At 35.6% G+C, this 19476-nt stretch overlaps 1 protein-coding gene across 1 annotated transcript; it reads right to left on the bottom strand.

Annotated features, from left to right (window-relative positions):
- Window positions 1-28: 28 nt before the first annotated feature.
- On the bottom strand, window positions 29-18703 carry LOC128606449 (uncharacterized). Its single transcript, XM_053622580.1, has 52 exons — window positions 18369-18703; window positions 17957-18067; window positions 17708-17796; window positions 17348-17549; window positions 17139-17252; window positions 16914-17027; window positions 16733-16821; window positions 16172-16370; window positions 15982-16095; window positions 15758-15871; window positions 15546-15634; window positions 15188-15386; window positions 14986-15099; window positions 14786-14869; window positions 14544-14632; window positions 14151-14349; window positions 13939-14052; window positions 13733-13846; window positions 13230-13318; window positions 12809-13007; window positions 12618-12731; window positions 12403-12510; window positions 12175-12263; window positions 11726-11924; window positions 11468-11581; window positions 11257-11370; window positions 11006-11094; window positions 10609-10807; window positions 9856-9969; window positions 9648-9755; window positions 9414-9502; window positions 9006-9204; window positions 8756-8869; window positions 8550-8639; window positions 8334-8422; window positions 7393-7591; window positions 7056-7169; window positions 6843-6932; window positions 6631-6719; window positions 5904-6102; window positions 5712-5825; window positions 5506-5595; window positions 5290-5378; window positions 4340-4538; window positions 4092-4205; window positions 3878-3967; window positions 2882-2970; window positions 1970-2360; window positions 1756-1863; window positions 1468-1556; window positions 1130-1328; window positions 29-1054 (listed from the first exon to the last, which is right to left on the bottom strand). Exons 1-52 carry the CDS (start codon window positions 18579-18581, stop codon window positions 893-895), a joined length of 6903 nt encoding a protein of 2300 aa, XP_053478555.1. The 5' UTR covers window positions 18582-18703; the 3' UTR covers window positions 29-892.
- Window positions 18704-19476: the final 773 nt, after the last annotated feature.

Below are 19476 nucleotides of genomic sequence, written 5' to 3'. Positions count from 1 at the left end.
TCAGTTGAAGGATATGGGACTGGTTTATAACAACTTTTAATCCCCAAGGAAGGTTGTATAAAGAAATATGTGATGTGATGTGGTTATTTAAATTACTGATTTTTTTTTTTTTTCAGACCAGTGGGAGGTGAACATTGTTAGATTCACATTGTAAATGTATTTTCCTCATCAGCTTTCGCTATTCCAGTAAATTAGCATTTACATTTTGGTGTTATGGTCCTCCCTAGTCTAGAGAGAAGACTATTTATAGTTTAGGGATAAAAAAAGATAAGCATCCGAACCTTCATGTTTCCATTGTTTATTGAGAATTAACAGATAAATCAGTTCAACAAACAGAAATTTAACCAGTGAACTAGAGAAAAGAAGAGGCCTGCACAGTTTAAAAAAAAAAAAAATCATATTACCCAACAAGGTGCCCATTTTTCGAACACAGGACTAAGTATGCATTGAATGATATTAATACCCCTAAGCAGATAAGAAAAGTATATGAAAGATTCCTTATGTTCCCTGAATCCCCCGTTTGAGTCTCTCTAATAGAGAATCCTAATGCAAGCTTAACCACATCAAAGCCTTTCCAATGTAGATTGTTGGCCAGACAAGCTACCCTTCAACAAAAATCAGAACAGAGTTTCACTTGTCACTTCTGGATGGTCTTGTCACTTCTTTCTGCATTTTTGGATAGACAAAACTTTTTTTTCTCCATTGGAATGCAATAGAAGTATCCAAGCAGGCCTTGCAGCAAAACTTTAGATAACCTGATGTAGAGACAATATCCAAAATTTATGTCGAAATTATGTTACTCTTCTTAGATTATTATTTACTGATAGATGAACTCCAGCTCTAATGGAAACAAAAATATAAAACATGTTAATTAATGGAACTATAAACCTTTTTAATAACTTGCAGAAAATAAATTGGAAGCAGAAAAAGCTTTACTTACTTCAATAAAACTAATGAGCTGAATGGTAACTTCCCCACAAACGGCAATTGTAGAAACTTTCTCTAAAGGTATGCGATGTTTAAATGTGCAGTGGCTCAAGCCATTCACATAAACCTGTAGAAGAATGGAACATTCATTTAATGGTTTTGCACCATACATTTGTTAAGTAAAATAAATTAAGAAACACACCTCATATCTATCTGATTGAAAGACAACAATAATTTGGAAGGTTGATCCGTTGGTGAAGGGTTTGTCAAGCACAGATTCCTCCTTATCCCAGGAACCATTTCTGAAGCTGTTCAAGGCAGTATAACGACCAATCCGGGGGTTAAAGTGAAATGCAATGTCATCATGGGCACCTTGCCCAGTTTGGAAATTTATATCAAATCTATAAAAAAACAACAAGTTAAACAAGTAAAAAACAAAATGTTGAAATGTACTATAAGTGTAGATGTTTTATTGTTCATGCTTCAATAAATTGAAATGTATTTTCTATATTGGCATTTGAGAGTGATGGGAAAGCATACCTTTCTGCATTTTTAAGAATGGTCCCTTGAAATATAACAGCCAAATCTTGTTTTTTGACTGGTGGGATTGCACCTATATAGGGAATTGCCTGGAAAGAACACATATAGTGTGAATAATCAGGTATCCAACAGGTATAGTAATGTAGGAGCACGTTTTCTTATTCTTAATAGTAAAACCAATGTTTTTATTTATTATCATAGCTACATAACTACAGTAAATTGAATGCAAATAATTCTTTCTGACATGTTGTGGCATTCAACACCATACCACAATGCTGTTTTACTTACAGGGTTGCTGATTGATTGTGAAACATCCAGAGTGATGACATTTGAGGTTATGCTCTTCATGCCTGTGTCTTTCTTTAGTTCCGTAAAGAATGAAGAACTACTCCAGTTCTGGCAGAAAAAAAAAATGTTAACCTTTTTCTTTTTCAAAGAAATAATAATAATAATAAAAAAGGAATAGCATTATAGTAAAATTAGCAAGATGCTGTATACTTACATCAATAAAACCACATATGATTTGGGAAACATCTCCACGAATGGCAAGTGTGGAAACTTTCTCTAGAGGAATGCGGTGCTTGAATATGCAATGTTTTAAACCGTTCACATAGACCTGCAAAAAGAAGGAAAATGTGGCTTTTAATGTTATCCTTTCATGTAAAATATGCATGCAGATGACCATAGAACATACCTCATAGCCCTCAAAGTTGGTGACTATAAACATTTGGAAGGTTGCTCCCTTGATGAAGGGTTTGTCAGGTGCAGATTCCTCCTTCTCCCATCTTCCATTTCTAAAGCTGTTCAGGTAGATATATTGACCAATGCGAGGACTGAACTGGAAAGCGATGTCATCACCATTAGACGGCCCAGTTTTAAAATTGATTTCAAAGCTGTGAAGAAAAACAAAAGTATTGGAAATAGCTATCTGAAAAAATTATAATGCAGCTTCACAGAACTCCCAATGTAGATCTAGATCCCTAATGAGCAAGCCAGAGGTGACAGTGGCAGGGCAAAACTCCCTGAGATGACATCAGGATGAAATTTTGAGAGGAACCAGACTGAAAAAGGAACACATCCTCTTCTGGGTGACACCAGATAATGGGATTATAAATCATTAAAGTATACAGGTATAGAGAGGAGGACCAGTATTAAATGTATTAAAATATTTGACAAACACACTGTGAATAGGAGAATAAATATTACAGATCTGAGGAAGTGGAAGCACAACTCTCTACTGTAGCCAATAAAGTCTAGCCCTTTCAAAGGACTATGCTGTGACTATAAAAAGTGTCCTATGCTTATCCCAGGACTAATATTTGACACTAGTAATCTGTAATCTGTATGCTTTTATGTACGGTAATTCAACGAGATATTTTCTTCATGTCCATTCAACCAAATTTTGAGAGCATACCCTTTGGCATCTGTTGGAACAGTCCCTTGGAAAAGTAAAGCCACATCTTGTTTTATCCCTCCTGGGATTTTACCCACATAGGGAAGTGTCTATAGGGAGCACAGACAATGTGAACAATCAGTTATCCATCATGGAGCAAGCTGGGTGACTGTGGGAAACTCTCTATTTTCTATTCCCTCACATATGTATAAATATGTTTAGGTTATAGTTTAATTTCTGTCTCATGAACTTTCCAGACCTGTCTGTGATGTGTACGTGCCAGTAAAAATGTCATCATAGGAACTTTCTATTTTCTGCTAGCAAACATATACCATATATGATCAAAACCTGTTGCACTTCCCTATCTGGCCTAGGATGTTTTTTCATGTATGTGGCCGACAGTTTAACTGACACATTATTTCCACACAGCAGTACGCCTACCCCGGCTATTTGTACCTCTGTATATGTATATAAACCTCTGTTATTCTACAATAAATCAGAAGTCTCTCTGAACTACTCTGATTGCCAGTGTGTTCATTTAGACTCTCCAGGCCTGCATATGCTCAATGGTAAACCACATGCGCTAGTTTTTCTTTCGAGTAAACGAACCAAGAGGATGAAAGGGTGATGGAGGAAAGGTGAAGATAAAGCTATTATTTGCTTTATCCCAACAAACTGGTTTCAGAAGCGGGAATTCTCCAAATCAGGGTAAGTGACCATTCATTTTGTTCGCTTCCCGGTGTGGTGAATCCCTGAACCTTTAAATGTGAGTGATTGTCTTGGCTTAGGATAATCTGTACTCTGTGTAGCTCCTCTGCAACATCACAGCTGCCTTATAATAGAAATAGTATTATTTTCCTGTTTGCACTTTTGTGGTTTGCCAGGGAGTGTATTTTTGTAAGTTTTGTGTTAAGGTGAAGATTAAGCTGTTATTTGCTTTATCCCAACAGTGACTATAGAAAGTTATGCCTGACATGTTGTTATATTCATGTTTGTTTTATGTGCTGGTTTACTCACAGGGTTGCTGACTGAAAATGAAATCTCTTTAGAAATGGGTGTAGGGCTTGAGGCCCCTATAACTGAGTAAAAGGAAGATGTCTTCCAGTCCTGAAGAGAAAGGAAAACGATCAAGTAGTTTCTTTAAATAAGCAGCTTCTCCAGAAAAAAAACGAATAAGAATAAACAACTTACACCTAAACCATTAATAGCAAGAAACTTACATTATACTTACATCAATAAAACCACAGTTGGGAAGAGAAACATCTCCACAAATCGCAAGTGTTGAAACTTTCTCTAGAGGAATGCGGTGATTGAACACGCAGTGCCTTACGTCATTGACATAGACCTGCAGGAATTATGTACATTTAATTAATGCTGGTGCAATTGTTATATATATATATATATATATATATATATATATATATATATATATATATATATATATACAAAATGTAATCTCAAATCAATATTAGAACACACCTCATATCCCTCAAATTTGATGACTAGAAGAATTTGGAAGGCCTCTCCCTTGGTGAAGGGTTTGTCAGGTGCAGTTTCCTCCTTCTCCCACCTACCATTTCGGAAGCTGTTCAGGTAGACATACTGACCAATGCGAGGGTTGAAATGAAATGCGATGTCACCGCCATCAGACAGTCCCGTTTTGAGACTAATTTCAAAGCTGCAAAGAAAAACAAAAGTATTGCAAAAATTTCATTTAAGGAATTGAACTAGTCAGTTCTGTTTTATTTGTAAGCCCTTTTAACAATATACATTGCCACAAAGTAGCTTAACAGAAATTTGGATATAGATGGAAATCCTTAATAAACAAGCCCGAGACAACAGTAGCAAGGGGGAAAAAAATCCCCGAGGTGACATGAGCAAGAAACTTGGAAAGGAATCAGACTGAAAAGGCAGCCCATTCTCCTCTGGGTGACACCGGTGTGTCTGATTATAAATCATAACAGTACACACTCATTTTAAAGTCAGTGAATGAAGTGCAGTTCTCTACTGTGTCCAGGTAATAATTTGCACTTGCTAAAAACTATAAAACTGTTCTATGCTTCTCAAAAATAAACAAATAAATAAATAAATTCTCTAAGTCTGAATGTTTTTAGAATTATAGTACTTCTAGAGTATATGGTGTTTTATCATTTGGGTGGCTGTGGATCAGGTGGTAGAGCGGGTTGTCCACTAATCGTCGGGTTGGCGGTTCGATTCCTGGCCCACGTGACTCCACATACCGAAGTGTCCTTGGGCAAGACACTGAACCCCAAGTTGCTCCCGATGGCAGGTTAGCGCCTTGCATGGCAGCTCTGCTACCATTGGTGTATGAGTGTGCGTGTGTGAATGGGTGAATGAGACACAGTGTAAAGTGCTTTGGATAAAATTTCTATATAAGTGCGCCATTTGCCTTCAATTCAAGTGCATACCTTTTGGCATCTACAGGAACAGTCCCTTGGAAAAGTATAGCCATGTCTTGTTTTAGCACTCTTGGGATTCCATTTATATAGGGAAGTGTCTGTAAAAAGAAAATAAAAAATATACGAACAATTGGGTATCTATCACGGAGCAGGGTGGCTGACTGTAAAAAGTTCCGTTTGGCATGTTATCATATTCATGCCCATGTTATGTGCTGTCTTACTCACAAGGTTGCTGATCAGATATGAAACATCTTTAAGGAAAGGTGTAGCGCTAGAGGTCCCTATACCTGAGCAGAAGGAAGAGGTCTTCCAGTTCTGAAGAAAAAAGAAAAATATCAAGCATGTTCTTCAAAAAGAAGCAGCTTGCCCAGAAAAAATAAACAAGAACAATGAACAAGAACAATCAGCTTACACCTAACTGTTTAACTTACATCAGTTAAACCACAGATGGAAAGGGAAACATCTCCACGAATGCCAAGCGTTGAAACTTTCTCTAGAGGAATGCGATGCTTGAACATGCAATGTTTTAAGCCGTTCACATAGACCTGCAAAAAGAAGGAAAATATGGCTTTTAATGTTATCCTTTCATGTAAAATATGTATGCAAATGATCATAGAACATACCTCATAGCCCTCAAAGTTGGTGACTATAAACATTTGGAAGGTTGCTCCCTTGATGAAGGGTTTGTCAGGTGCAGATTCCTCCTTCTCCCATCTTCCATTTCTAAAGCTGTTCAGGTAGATATATTGACCAATGCGAGGATTGAACTGGAAAGCGATGTCATCACCATTAGACGGCCCTGTTTTAAAATTGATTTCAAAGCTGTGAAGAAAAACAAAATTTTGGAAATAGCTATCTGAAAAAACACAATGCAGCTTCACAGAACTCCCAATGTAGATCTAGATCCCTAATGAGCAAGCCAGAGGTGACAGTGGCAGTGCAAAACTCCCTGAGATGACATCAGGATGAAATTTTGAGAGGAACCAGACTGAAAAAGGAACACATCCTCTTCTGGGTGACACCAGATAATGGGATTATATATCATTAGAGTATACAGGTGTAGAGAGGAGGACCAGTATTAAATGTATTAAAATATTTGACAAACACACTGTGAATAGGAGAATAAATATTACAGATCTGAGGAAGTGGAAGCACAACTCTCTACCGTAGCCAATAAAGTCTAGCCCTTTCAAAGGACTATGCTGTGACTATAAAAAGAGTCCTATACTTATCCCAGGACTAATATTTGACACTAGTAATCTGTAATCTGTAATCTGCATGCTTGTATAAGTACAGTATTTCAACGAGATATTTTATTCATGTCCATTCAACCAAATTTTGAGAGCATACCCTTTGGCATCTGTTTGAAGAGTCCCTTGGAAAAATAAAGCCACATCTTGTTTTATCCCTCCTGGGATTTTAACCACATAGGGAAGTGTCTGTAGGGAGCACAGACAATGTGAACAATCAGTTATCCATCATGGAGCAGGCTGGGTGACTATAGAAAGTTCTGCCTGACATGTTGTTATATTCATGTCTGTGTTAAGTGCTGGTTTACTCACAGGGTTGCTGACTGAAAATAAAATCTCTTCAGAGATGGGTGTAGGGCTTGAGGCCCCTATAACTGAGTAAAAGGAAGATGTCTTCCAGTCCTGAAGAGAAAGGAAAACGATCAGGTAGTTTCTTTAAATAAGCAGCTTCTCCAGAAAAAAATGAATAAGAATAAACAACTTACACCTAAACCATTAATAGCAAGAAGCTTACATTATACTTACATCAATAAAACCACAGATGGGAAGAGAAACATCTCCACAAATCGCAAGTGTTGAAACTTTCTCTAGAGGAATGCGGTGATTGAACACGCAGTGTCTTACATCATTCACATAGACCTGCAGGAATTATGTACATTTAATTAATGCTGGTGTAATTTTTTTTACACACACACACACACACACACAGACACACACACACACACACAGACACACACACACACACAGACACACACACACACACACACACATATATATATATATATATATATATATATATATATATATATATATATATATATATATATATAAAATGTAATCTCAAATCAATATTAGAACACACCTCATAGCCCTCAAATTTGATGACTAGAAGAATTTGGAAGGCCGCTCCCTTAGTGAAGGGTTTGTCAGGTGCAGTTTCCTCCTTCTCCCACCTACCATTTCGGAAGCTGTTCAGGTAGACATACTGAGCAATGCGAGGGTTGAAATGAAATGCGATGTCACCACCATCAGACAGTCCCGTTTTGAGACTAATTTCAAAGCTGCAAAGAAAAACAAAAGTATTGCAAAAATTTCCTTTAAGGAATTGAACTATTCAATTCTGTTTTATTTGTAAGCCCTTTTAACAATACACATTTCCACAAAGTGGCTTAACAGAAATTTGGATATAGATGTAAATCTTTAATAAACAAGCCAGAGACAACAGTAGCAAGGAGGAAAAAAATCCCCGAGGTGACATGAACAAGAAACTTGGAAAGGAATCAGACTGAAAGGGCAGCCCATTCTCCTCTGGGTGACACCGGTGTGTCTGATTATAAATCATAACAGTACACACTCATTTCAAAGTCAGTGAATGAAGTGCAGTTCTCTACTGTGTCCAAGTTATAATTTGCACTTGCTAAAAACTATAAAACTGTTCTATGCTTCTCAAAAATAAACAAATAAATAAATAAATTCTCTAAGTCTGAATGTTTTTAGAATTATAGTACTTCTAGAGTATATGGTGTTTTATCATTTGGGTGGCTGTGGATCAGGTGGTAGAGCGGGTTGTCCACTAATCGTCGGGTTGGCGGTTCGATTCCTGGTCCACGTGACTCCACATACCGAAGTGTCCTTGGGCAAGACACTGAACCCTTAGTTGCTTCCGATGGCAAGTTAGGGCCTTGCATGGCAGTTCTGCTACCATGTGTGTTTGAATGGGTGAATGAGACACAGTGTAAAGTGCTTTGGATAAAATTGCTATATATGTGTGCCATTTGCCATCATTTCAATTCAAGTGCATACCTTTTGGCATCTACAGGAACAGTCCCTTGGAAAAGTATAGCCATGTCTTGTTTTAGCACTCTTGGGATTCTATTTATATAGGGAAGTGTCTGTAAAAAGAAAATAAAAAATATACAAACAATTGGGTATCTATCACGGAGCAGGGTGGCTGACTGTAAAAAGTTCCGTTTGGCATGTTGTCATATTCATGCCCATGTTATGTGCTGTCTTACTCACAGGGTTGCTGATCAGATATGAAACATCTTTAAGGAAAGGTGTAGCGCTAGAGGTCCCTATACCTGAGCAGAAGGAAGAGGTCTTCCAGTTCTGAAGAAAAAAGAAAAATATCAAGCATGTTCTTCAAAAAGAAGCAGCTTGCCCAGAAAAAATAAACAAGAACAATGAACAAGAACAATCAGCTTACACCTAACTGTTTAACTTACATCAGTTAAACCACAGATGGAAAGGGAAACATCTCCACGAATGCAAAGCGTTGAAACTTTCTCTAGAGGAATGCGGTGCTTGAACATGCAATATATTATGCCGTTCACATAGACCTGCAAAAATTATATATATATATATATATATATATATATATATATATATATATATATATATATATATATATATATATATATATGATCAGTGCTCTTAAATGTTTTTTTTTTTTAAAAAACAAAAACAAAAACACACCTCATAGCCCTCTGATTTGATGACAACAAACATATTTAAGGCCGTTCCCTTATTGAAGGGTATATTAGGTGTAGGTTCTGTCTTATCCCAGCTACCATTTCTAAAGCTGTTCAGGTAGACATATCCATCAATTCGAGGATTGAAATGAAATGCGATGTCATCACCATCACATGGTCCTGTTTTGAAATTTATTTCGAAGCTGTAAATAAATTGTAAAAAAAAAATAATAATAATAATTATTCGCAATATTTTGGTCAAAAAAGCTTTATCCTAACGTGTTTTGAACTTCATTGTAACATATGCCAAAAGTGAAATGTTTCTGATCCCTGAAATATTTTGGTTACTCAGAACTATGTTAATATCACTTATTTTTTCTACAATTTCACTGATTTTAAAATTTGTTTGTACCCATTAGCATGTGCAGGAATAGTCCCTTGGAAGAACAAAGCCATGTCTGGTTTTAACCCTCCTGTGATCAAACCCACATAGGGAATTGCCTGGACAAAACACAACCAATATTCATAATTATGCATCCACGATGAGTAATAGAATGCATCGATTAAGATATGGACATATACATTTTAAATTTCAAATTGAACATATTGTGACATTAATCTCCATTGATTACACGGTTCAACTCACAGGCTGGATGAATGACTGTGAAACCTCTGTTGGTACAGGTAACAGACTTTGACTTCCCTTGCTTGTGATTTTAGATTGGTCCGTAATGAAAGAGGAATTGCTCCAGTTCTGATAAAAATGGAAAGATTAGACATATTCTAATACATTAATTCAAATTATCAAAACACGTATTTACTTGCATAAAATAATAAGAAACAGCTTGACTTACATCAATAAAACCATAGATGGGGATTGAAACATCTCCATATATACTAAGTGTACAAACGTTCTCTAAAGGTAAGCGGTGCTTGAACATACAGTGGAACAGTCCATTCACGTAGACCTGAAGAAGCAAGGTTAGGTTCATATTTGAATATTTTTTGTTTCAAACATTATTTCTTTTATTATTATTATTATTATTATTATTATTATTATTATTATTATTATTATTATTATTAAGTATCTACAGATGTGGCCATTAAAAATGCTCGTCAAAGCAGAAGGAAATCTACGATTTCATGCGGTATCATAGAAGACCAGTAGGGGGCAGTCATGTTTCATTTGAATAAACACGGCTTGCTAGTAGATACAGTAGTTCTGCCTGGACATATACTGTATGCACATATATTCTTTTACCAACCAAACGGTGCTGTTTCTTGTACTGAAGACCATGATCTGTTTGTACTTGACCCGCAGATCTGTGAACTTCTCTCAGAACTGTTTTGAAACAAGTAACAGCACATTTTACGTGAACCATTCGAGCACACATTCCATTTTCATTCTACCGTGTTCAGCTACAGTATGTTGTTCCATGCGCCACCTGGTGGTTATTGTGTGAAGCACAACAAATGAAATAAAATTCTTAAAACCATGCCTGCAGGATACCGTGTGATCACACGTGACGAATCACGTGAAAGTGCATGAAAAAACGCGCATTCTTAAAGGTCACATCTGTTTAGGCAAATTAAACTAAGAAACACACCTCATAGCCCTCTGATTTGATGACAACAAACATATTAAAGGATGTTTCCTTTGTGAAGGGTTTGATAGAGGCAGATTCCTCCATTTCCCAACAGCCATTTCTGCTGCTGTTCAAGTATACAAATTGCCCAATGCGAGGGTTAAACTGAAAAGCGATGTCACTCTCTGGACACCAACTTGTTTGGAGGTTTATCTCAAAGCTGTGAAAAAAAAAAAAAATCAAAGTCATACAAAATACAAGTAAAACTGCCATGCATGGGAGTATTTTTAAAATGATATGTAATGCAAAATATATTCATGGTCACTGTATTATATTGTTTGTATTATGTACTATAAATAGGACTGTTTAATTATCACGTCCTTTTTTTGTATTGAAGAAGAGTAAAGTGAGACCCTACCTTACAGCATGTGCAGGAACAGCCCCTTGGAAATATACTGCCATATCTGGTCTTAAACCTCCAGGTATTTTAGCAAAATAGGGAGGTGTCTGGAAAATGCATGAACAGTATGCAGAATTAGGTAACCATCTTTTAGATGTCCATGTATAGACTAAATCTAAAAATTAATGTTTGCATATTTGCATTGTCATGGTTCATTATTATTTTCGATTTTGTGGCATTCGTCTTGGTTTCATTTGCTGTGAACTCACAGGCTGGATAACTAGATGTGATAACTCTGAAGGGTTTGCTAACAGGCTTGAGAATGTGCTCCCCATGCCTGTGATTCTTGATTGATCCAGACATAAATATGAACTGCTCCAGTTCTGATGAGAAAATGAATATATAAGACATGATCATCAATGAAACAGTTTGACCAGAAAGCACATTCCAGCAACGTACACATTACATCATTGTACATACATCAATACAACCATAGATGGGTTTGGAAATATCACCGCAAATGCCAAGTGTCGAAACTTTCTCTAGAGGAATGCGGTGCTTGAACATACAGTGCCACAAGCCATTCACATACACCTGGAGAAGAGTTATACATGTATAAATTCACCTAGAGAAGTAGTAAATGTGTGTTTTTATTTATTTATTTGTTTATATTTTATAAGAGTGCTTGTTTAGAGGAATGTCTCAAAATAATCTTAAAAAAAAAAAAAAAACCATCACCTCATAGTTGTCTGACTTGATGACAACGAACATATAGAAGCCTGCTCCCTTGGTGAAGGGTTTGTCAGAGACACAGTCCTCCTTCTCCCAGCTACCATTTCTGAAGCTGTTCAGGTAGACATATTGACCAATCCGGGGGTTGAAGTGAAAAGCAATGTCATCAACATCAGACTCCCCTGTTTTGAAATTTATTTCAAAGCTGTGACAAAAATAAATAAATAAATAAAATATATAAAAATAATGAATCATACAAAAAACAACAACAACAACAGAAAAACAGGTCATTAATACATGATAAATGATGAACACATTAATAATCGACTATTATGCTGTGATGTCAACTGAAATGATATGTTCATGATTGTATAATTTATAGCTGATTCTTTTTTAAAGGCTAGAATTTAGTTGGCTTTTCTGCATTTTATTTGAAAAGTAATGTGAAAACATACCGTTTGCCGTTTATTGGAATGGTCCCTTGGAAGAACACAGCCATATCTGGTCTTATTCCTCCTTTGATTCTACTCACATAGGAAAGTGTCTGGTAAAAGAAAGGAATTTACAATTTAAAAAGAAAAAAAAAAAGTTATATTATGTTCAGGATTCATGGCTGTATTTAAAAGATATTTTAGATAACATGTTTTGACATTCTTCTCCAACAGATATGTTGTTTCACTTACAGGCTGGATGAATGGACATGACACCGCTGATGGGAGTGATAAGTGTTTTGAAACTAAACTCCCCATGACTGTAGTATTTGATTGGCTCATATTCAGTGTGTTCCAGTTCTGATAATAGACATACCGATCATCATTTTTAATGTAACAGCTTGACTAGAAAATGAATTTCACTCAATTCCCAAAAGACATCAGTTTTATGGAATTGCTTTACTTACATCAACAAAACCAAAGATGGGCAGGGATACATCTCCACAAATGTTAACTAGTGAAACTTTCTCTAGAGGAAAGCGGTGTTTGAACATGCAGTGTCTTATGCCATTAATGTAGACCTGCAGAAATGAGACGTATTTGGTTGAACCTGATTTATTTTAACAACAACAGTTGGTAAATTATCACAAATACACACCTCGTAGCACTCTGTTTTGATGATGATAAATATTTGGAAGGCTGATCCCTTGACAAAGGGTTTGTCAGAGACACATTCCTCCTTTTCCCAGCTTTCATTTCTAAAGCTGTTCAGGTAGACATATTGACCAATGCGGGGGTTGAAGTGAAAAGCGATGTCATCAACATCAGACTCCCCTGTTTTGAAATTTATTTCAAAGCTGTGACAAAAAATAATAATAATAATAATTACTCATACAAAAAAAACAACAGCAACAGAAGCGATGTCATCCTCCTGCTGCTCGGTTTTAAAATTAATTTCAAAGCTGTGAAGAAAAAAAAAAAAAACTTAAGTCTTACAAAAATATGCAACACACTTTGTGTATTCTACTATTTGAAGTTGATTTTTCAGTATTTGTTTTAGGAGTAAAATGAGAGTATACCCTTGTGCATGTGCAGGAAGAACCCCCTGGAATAACACAGCCATATCTGGTTTTATCCCTCCCTTGATTGTACTCACATAAGGAAGGACCTATGAAAAGCACATGCAAATATGAAAAAATATAAACTGTATATATATATATATATATATATATATATATATATATATATATATATATATATATATATATATATATATATAATTCAGATATACAGTCGAGACATTGTTAATCTTGTAAACAACTATTATGTAATCTTGTACATCTTCTCGAGATGTTAATAGTCAATGTCGACTATGTTTTCTATTCATTGTGCAACATATTTGATGAATAAAAGTATATGTTTTCATGGTAAATGTGACATTTACTGAGTGATTCCAAGATCTGAACAAGACATTAGAAATATATTTCTTCAATTATACCATGGTACCTTGGCTGTGTTAAAAAAAAATGATCAAAAAGTACATGTGGCATTGTTGTCCAGTGCAATGTGTGCTTTGACTTACAGGCTGGATGACTGGATGTGAAATTTCTGATGGGACTGGTAACAGGCTTGTAAATGATCTCCCAACGTCTGTGAGTTTTGGTTGGTCCCTAAAAGTGTATGATCTTCTCCAATTCTGGAAAAGATAAAGCATGATATTTATCAAAACAGTTTGAGAAACAAACGGGTTGCTAAATGATGGCAACATCTGGGAATATTTTTACTCACATCGGTAAAACCACAGAAGTTGATGGAAACATCTCCCCAAATGTGAAGCGTAGTAACTCTGTCAAATGGAATGCGGTGCGTAAATGTGCAGTGTCTCCATCCATTCACATACATCTGTGGAACATATGTATATGTGCATTTTGATTTTATGTAATCATTATGATACAATTTAATTTAAACCAAATGTCGCTCAATGAATTCAAGAGACACACCTCATAGCCTTTGGAACTGATGAAAATCAATACATTAAAAGCTGTCCCCCTCATAAAGGGTTTTTCAGCCGCCAATTGCTCCTTTTCCCACACACCATTTCTGCAGCTGTTCAGGTATACGTAATGACCAATTCGAGGGTTAAAAGTAAGAGGAACATCATCACTGTTATTCTGCCCTGCTTGGAAATTTATCGAAAACCTGTAATAAAAAATACATATCATAAAGTTTTGCCAGTCAAAATGGAAAATATAAGCCTGTAAGTATGTAACAGTATAGATTTTTTAAATTTTATTCTGTAGCTATAGCACAGAATTAAAAAAAAAAAAAATCTATACTTTGAAAGAGAGAGAGAGAGAGAGAGAGAGAGAGAGAGAGAGAGAGAGATGACATACTGATTGCCATTTGCAGGAACCATTCCTTCGACATACAAAGCCATTCCTGGTTTTATCCCTCCACATACTGCTCCGATGTAGGGAATTTTCTGTAGCACAAATACCATGTACTTAATAATATCCATCACAAGGAATAACAATTGAATAAATACAAATTTCTAAAGATAATATTTGGTCCACTTTTTGTTTGTGTATTTTAAGAAGTTTCTGAACATTTGAAGTTTCTGTACTGTTTAACTTACAGGCTGGATGATTGGATTTGGAAGTTCAGATGGGATGACTAACAGTTTTGATTGGTCCTTAAAGAAAGATGATGCGCTCCAGTTCTAATGAAAAGATAGAGGCATCAAACATGATCTTTAGTAAGAGAGCTTGACTGGAAAACACTTTTCATCTGCTTGTACACAAGTTAAATTTAATTTCAAGAACCTGTTTTACCCACCTCAATAAAACCATAGAAGTGGACTGAAACAGCTCCCCAAATGCCAAGTGCAGTCACTTGCACTAAAGGAATGCGGTGCTTGAACATGCAGCAACTTTTTCCATTCACATACACCTGCAAAAGGGTTGTAAATTTGTTTCGTGATTTTATGTAAGTATTTCATTAAAAAAAAAAAAAAAGGTAATTATTTAGAGTTACACACCTCATAACCTTCTGATTTGATGACAACCAACACAGTGAAACTTTCCCCTCTGATGAAAGGTCTATCACAGACCAACTCCTCTTTCTCCCATATACTGTTTCTGTAAGTGTTCAGGTATAGGTATTGATCATACCGTGGGTTGAAAATAAAAGCGACGTCAGCGTTATAATTTTGCCCATTTTGAAAACCAATTGCAAACCTGTAATAAAAAAATAAATATCATGTCAAAATAGAATAGTGAAGACTAACTAATTTACACTGCTAATGTATGTATGTAGTTGTTTATCTATCAATTAAACACTTCTGTACTTAGATTATCTTTTCTAAATTTTGTTTGAGGAGTAAAATAACACCATACTGGCTGTCATCTGCAAGAACAGCGCCCCGGACATACAGCGCCATTCCTGGTCTCATTTGTCCAGTTATTGGTCCAATATGGGGGATTCTCTGTAGAGTGGACATTCATTATATGTATATATATATATATATATATATATATATATATATATATATATATATATATATATATATATATATATATATCAACTTTGCAGGTGCAGTTCTACTCACAGGCTGGATGACTGCGTTTGCAATCTCTGATGGGATGGATAATGGACTTGTGACTGAGGTAACTTTGTCTGTGATTTTCAATTGATCCTTAAAGAAAGGTGATCTGCTCCAGTTCTGGTGGTACAATGTAAACATTACACATGACATGGAACGAAACAGTTTGGAACCAAAACATTTCATTCACTTGCACAAAATACATTAATATAAGAAATTGGTTTACTTACGTAAGTAAAGCCAAAATAGTGGATGCAAGCATCTCCACAAATGTAGAGCGTAGTAACTTTACCTAAATACACGCGGTGTGTGAATGTACAGTGTCGCATCCCATTCACATAGACCTGGAGAACAGTTGCACATTTGTTGACATGACTTCGATTTAATTCAAAACAATTAAATATTGATCAAGTAACATACCTCAAAACACTCTGTATTGATAACAATCAATATACTGAAGGTTGCACCTCTGGTGAAGGGCTTATGGCAGACTAATTGCTCTTTTTGCCAGATACCATTTACAAAGTTGTTCATGTACACATATTGGCCAATTCGGGGATTGAAGATAAATAGGACGTCATCATTAGTGTTCTGTCCCGATTTAAAATCTATTCGAAACCTATGATAAAGAAATAATAGTTATGCAAAATAATAAATGTCATTAGCATAACTGAGCATGATGATAAATGATTAGGGGTGTTTCTCGATTCACGATACTGGCTACATGATCCATTAAATATTATGAGAATTTGATTATCTAATTATTTTGACCACAATTTTAATGAAGAAAAATTATGACTGAAAAGACTCCTTTTATATATATTTTTTTATAGTTAACAATGTAAAACAATTAGCATTTTTATGTATACAACTAAATAAACCAAATATTGTTATCAGCAGAGGTTTAATATTGTAAGCCATATATCACTTTATCTTTAAACTTATAAACTTTATTTCTATATTGGCTATTCATTAGCATACTGGTTTGCAGCTGGATTAACAGTCCCTTGGACAAACAGAGCCATTCCTGGTTGTGTCCCTCCAGATATTGGACCAGTATAGGGTATCGTCTGCAGTGCAAACAACAAAATATACATTTTTTTTATATAATGCAGGAAAAAAATGGAAACAAGGCCTAATTTGCACGTGGTTTTTAACTCACAGGCTGGATGACTGGATTTACAAGCTCTGTAGGGATTGGTAACATTTTCAAGAATGAGCTCCCCAAACCTGTGATCTTTGACTGTTCTGCAAATAAAGAGGTCTTGCTCCAGTTCTGATGCAAAGAAAGATAGATCAAACATAATCTTCAATAACATAACATTTGATCAGAAAATTAATTGATTCACTTGGACAAAAAACATTATCAAGAACCTATTCTACTTACATCAATAAAACCACAGCTGGAAATGAAAACATCACCACGAATGCCAAGTGTCAGAACTTGCTCTAGAGGCATGCGATGTTGGAACAGCCAGTATCGCAAGCCATTCACATAAACCTTCAGAAGCATGGCAAATTTGCTTTTATTACTTTACATAATCCAATAATAATCCAGTTTAAAGTAATTATCTGCAGTTTAGTTTAAAAACATACCTCATATCCCTCTGACTTGATGGTAATCAGTAGACTGAAAGATGTCCCTTTGGGGAAGGGCTTGTCATAAACAGTTTCATCCTTTTCCCACTTACCATTTCTGAGACTGTTCATATACACATATTTAACTGTAATACGAGGGTTGAAGTGAAAAGCGATACCATCACTATAAGACTGCCCTGTGTGGAAATTTATCTCAAAGCTGTGAAGAAAAACACACAAAAACATGCCTTGAATTGCAATGTAATGTAAATTATATGACTGTATCCATAATCCTTAAATAATATTTCCGATGCTTGGGCAGCTATTTCGTTCACATTTTCTTCCTGTATTTGCTTTAAACGTAAATCGAGAGCTTACAGCTTGGCATTTGCAGGAACAGCCCCTTGGATGAACACAGCCTTATCTGGTTTTAAGCCTCCAGGGATTTTTCCCATATAGGGAAGTGTCTGGGGAGAGTACAAACAATATCAATCAAACAATCAGTCAAGTATACAACAGCTACAGGGAAATATATAAGTTACCATAAACATTAAGTGTTTTTTTTTTTAATTATTATTCTTTAAGACTACGTCCATTCAACTCTGTAGAACATGCAGTGTAACTCACAGGCTGGATGACTGGATTTGAAACTTCAGAAGGAATGAATAACGTGTTCGTGAATGTCCTCCCCAAGGGTGTGACTTTTGATTGCTCCATAATGGAAAAGGATTGGCTCCCCTTGTGATGGAAAACACACACACACACACACACACACACACATATATATATATATATATATATATATATATATATATATATATATATATATATATATATATATATATATATATATATAAAATAAAAAAATCAACACTCTTGAGTTTCTTAAATGTAATCTGTTACCAACAAAGTAGAATAAATATTTGCTAAGCTAAGTAAGCAATATGAAGTAAGTAAGAAGTAAGAAGTACAAGAACCTTTTGCTAATTCAGATCAATCATTAATTCAAAAATTTCTTACTTGACATAAATATACTCACAGAGCTGGCGTGGCAACTCATGTTGGGAACACTATGCAGGAAGAAAAGATTTACACACCAGGCAAAATTCTGTGAGAACAGAATAAGTGTCTCAGAGTGTGCATGCTGATTTATAGAGTACCACTGATTGGGTGGATCTTCATTTAACCCCAGGTTAATGAAAGGCCTCAATAAGTTTTCACAAATGTTACAGACAAGTTTAAGCTCGCTCATTAACCCTCTGGCTATTAACTCTCCAGGGAGAACAGAAGTGGCACAAATTCCTAAGGTAACTCAAAACCCATGATGTTCTGTCCAGTAAAACAAGTTATTTGTTACACAATAAATCAATGACATTTCTGTTGTATAGAATGTGGTATATAAATGTATTTTTTTATTAGTCAAATGGAAAATTGGCTTGAATTATTGGATTTTTTTTTTTTTACACTTATTTTATTATCATTTGAATACTGAAGGTTTCAAGGCAACTGAAATGCAAATGCAATCTTTAAAAGTAGTTGAAAGTGCTAATAAAAACAACATGGGTGTGTTTGTGTGAGTTTGCACACAAACACTCACACAAATTTACAGTCCCCTCTGAAACTTAGAAGGGCAAGGCCAATTCATTTGTTTTTGCTGATTGCCTGACCCTTCGCCTGTTTTGGACCATATTTTTTGCGCTTCGACTTTGTATCTGTTTGCATGCCCTTTAATAAAAACCTTTTTAATGCACTTGCATGTGCCTCACCCTGCTTTATGTGACACTTCTATGTTTTGGATCATGAGCAGATGCATTCTTTCTCCACACTTTGGCCTTTCCATCCCTTTGGTAGAGGTTAATCTTGGTTCCAGAACGTTTATGGCTCATCTCTGTATTTCTTTACAAATTCCAATCTGGCTTTCTGATTCTTACTGCTCATGAGTGGTTTGCATCTTGTGGTATGGCCTCTACATTTCTGCACTTGAAGTCTTTTTTGGATGTTGGATTGTAATACCTTACCCCTGGTGTGTAGAGGTTGTTGGTTATGTCACTAACTGTGTGTGTGTTTTTTTGTTTTGTTTTGTTTTTGTTTTTGACAGCACTCACAATGTGTCTGTCATCAGCTGCTGTTGTTTTCTGTGGTCAACT

The sequence above is a fragment of the Ictalurus furcatus genome, chromosome 4 (assembly GCF_023375685.1).
Source record: "Ictalurus furcatus strain D&B chromosome 4, Billie_1.0, whole genome shotgun sequence".
Classification (NCBI taxonomy): domain Eukaryota; kingdom Metazoa; phylum Chordata; class Actinopteri; order Siluriformes; family Ictaluridae; genus Ictalurus; species Ictalurus furcatus.
The sequence above is the reverse complement of the archived record's forward strand: the minus strand, read 5'-3'. Positions and strand labels throughout refer to the sequence as shown.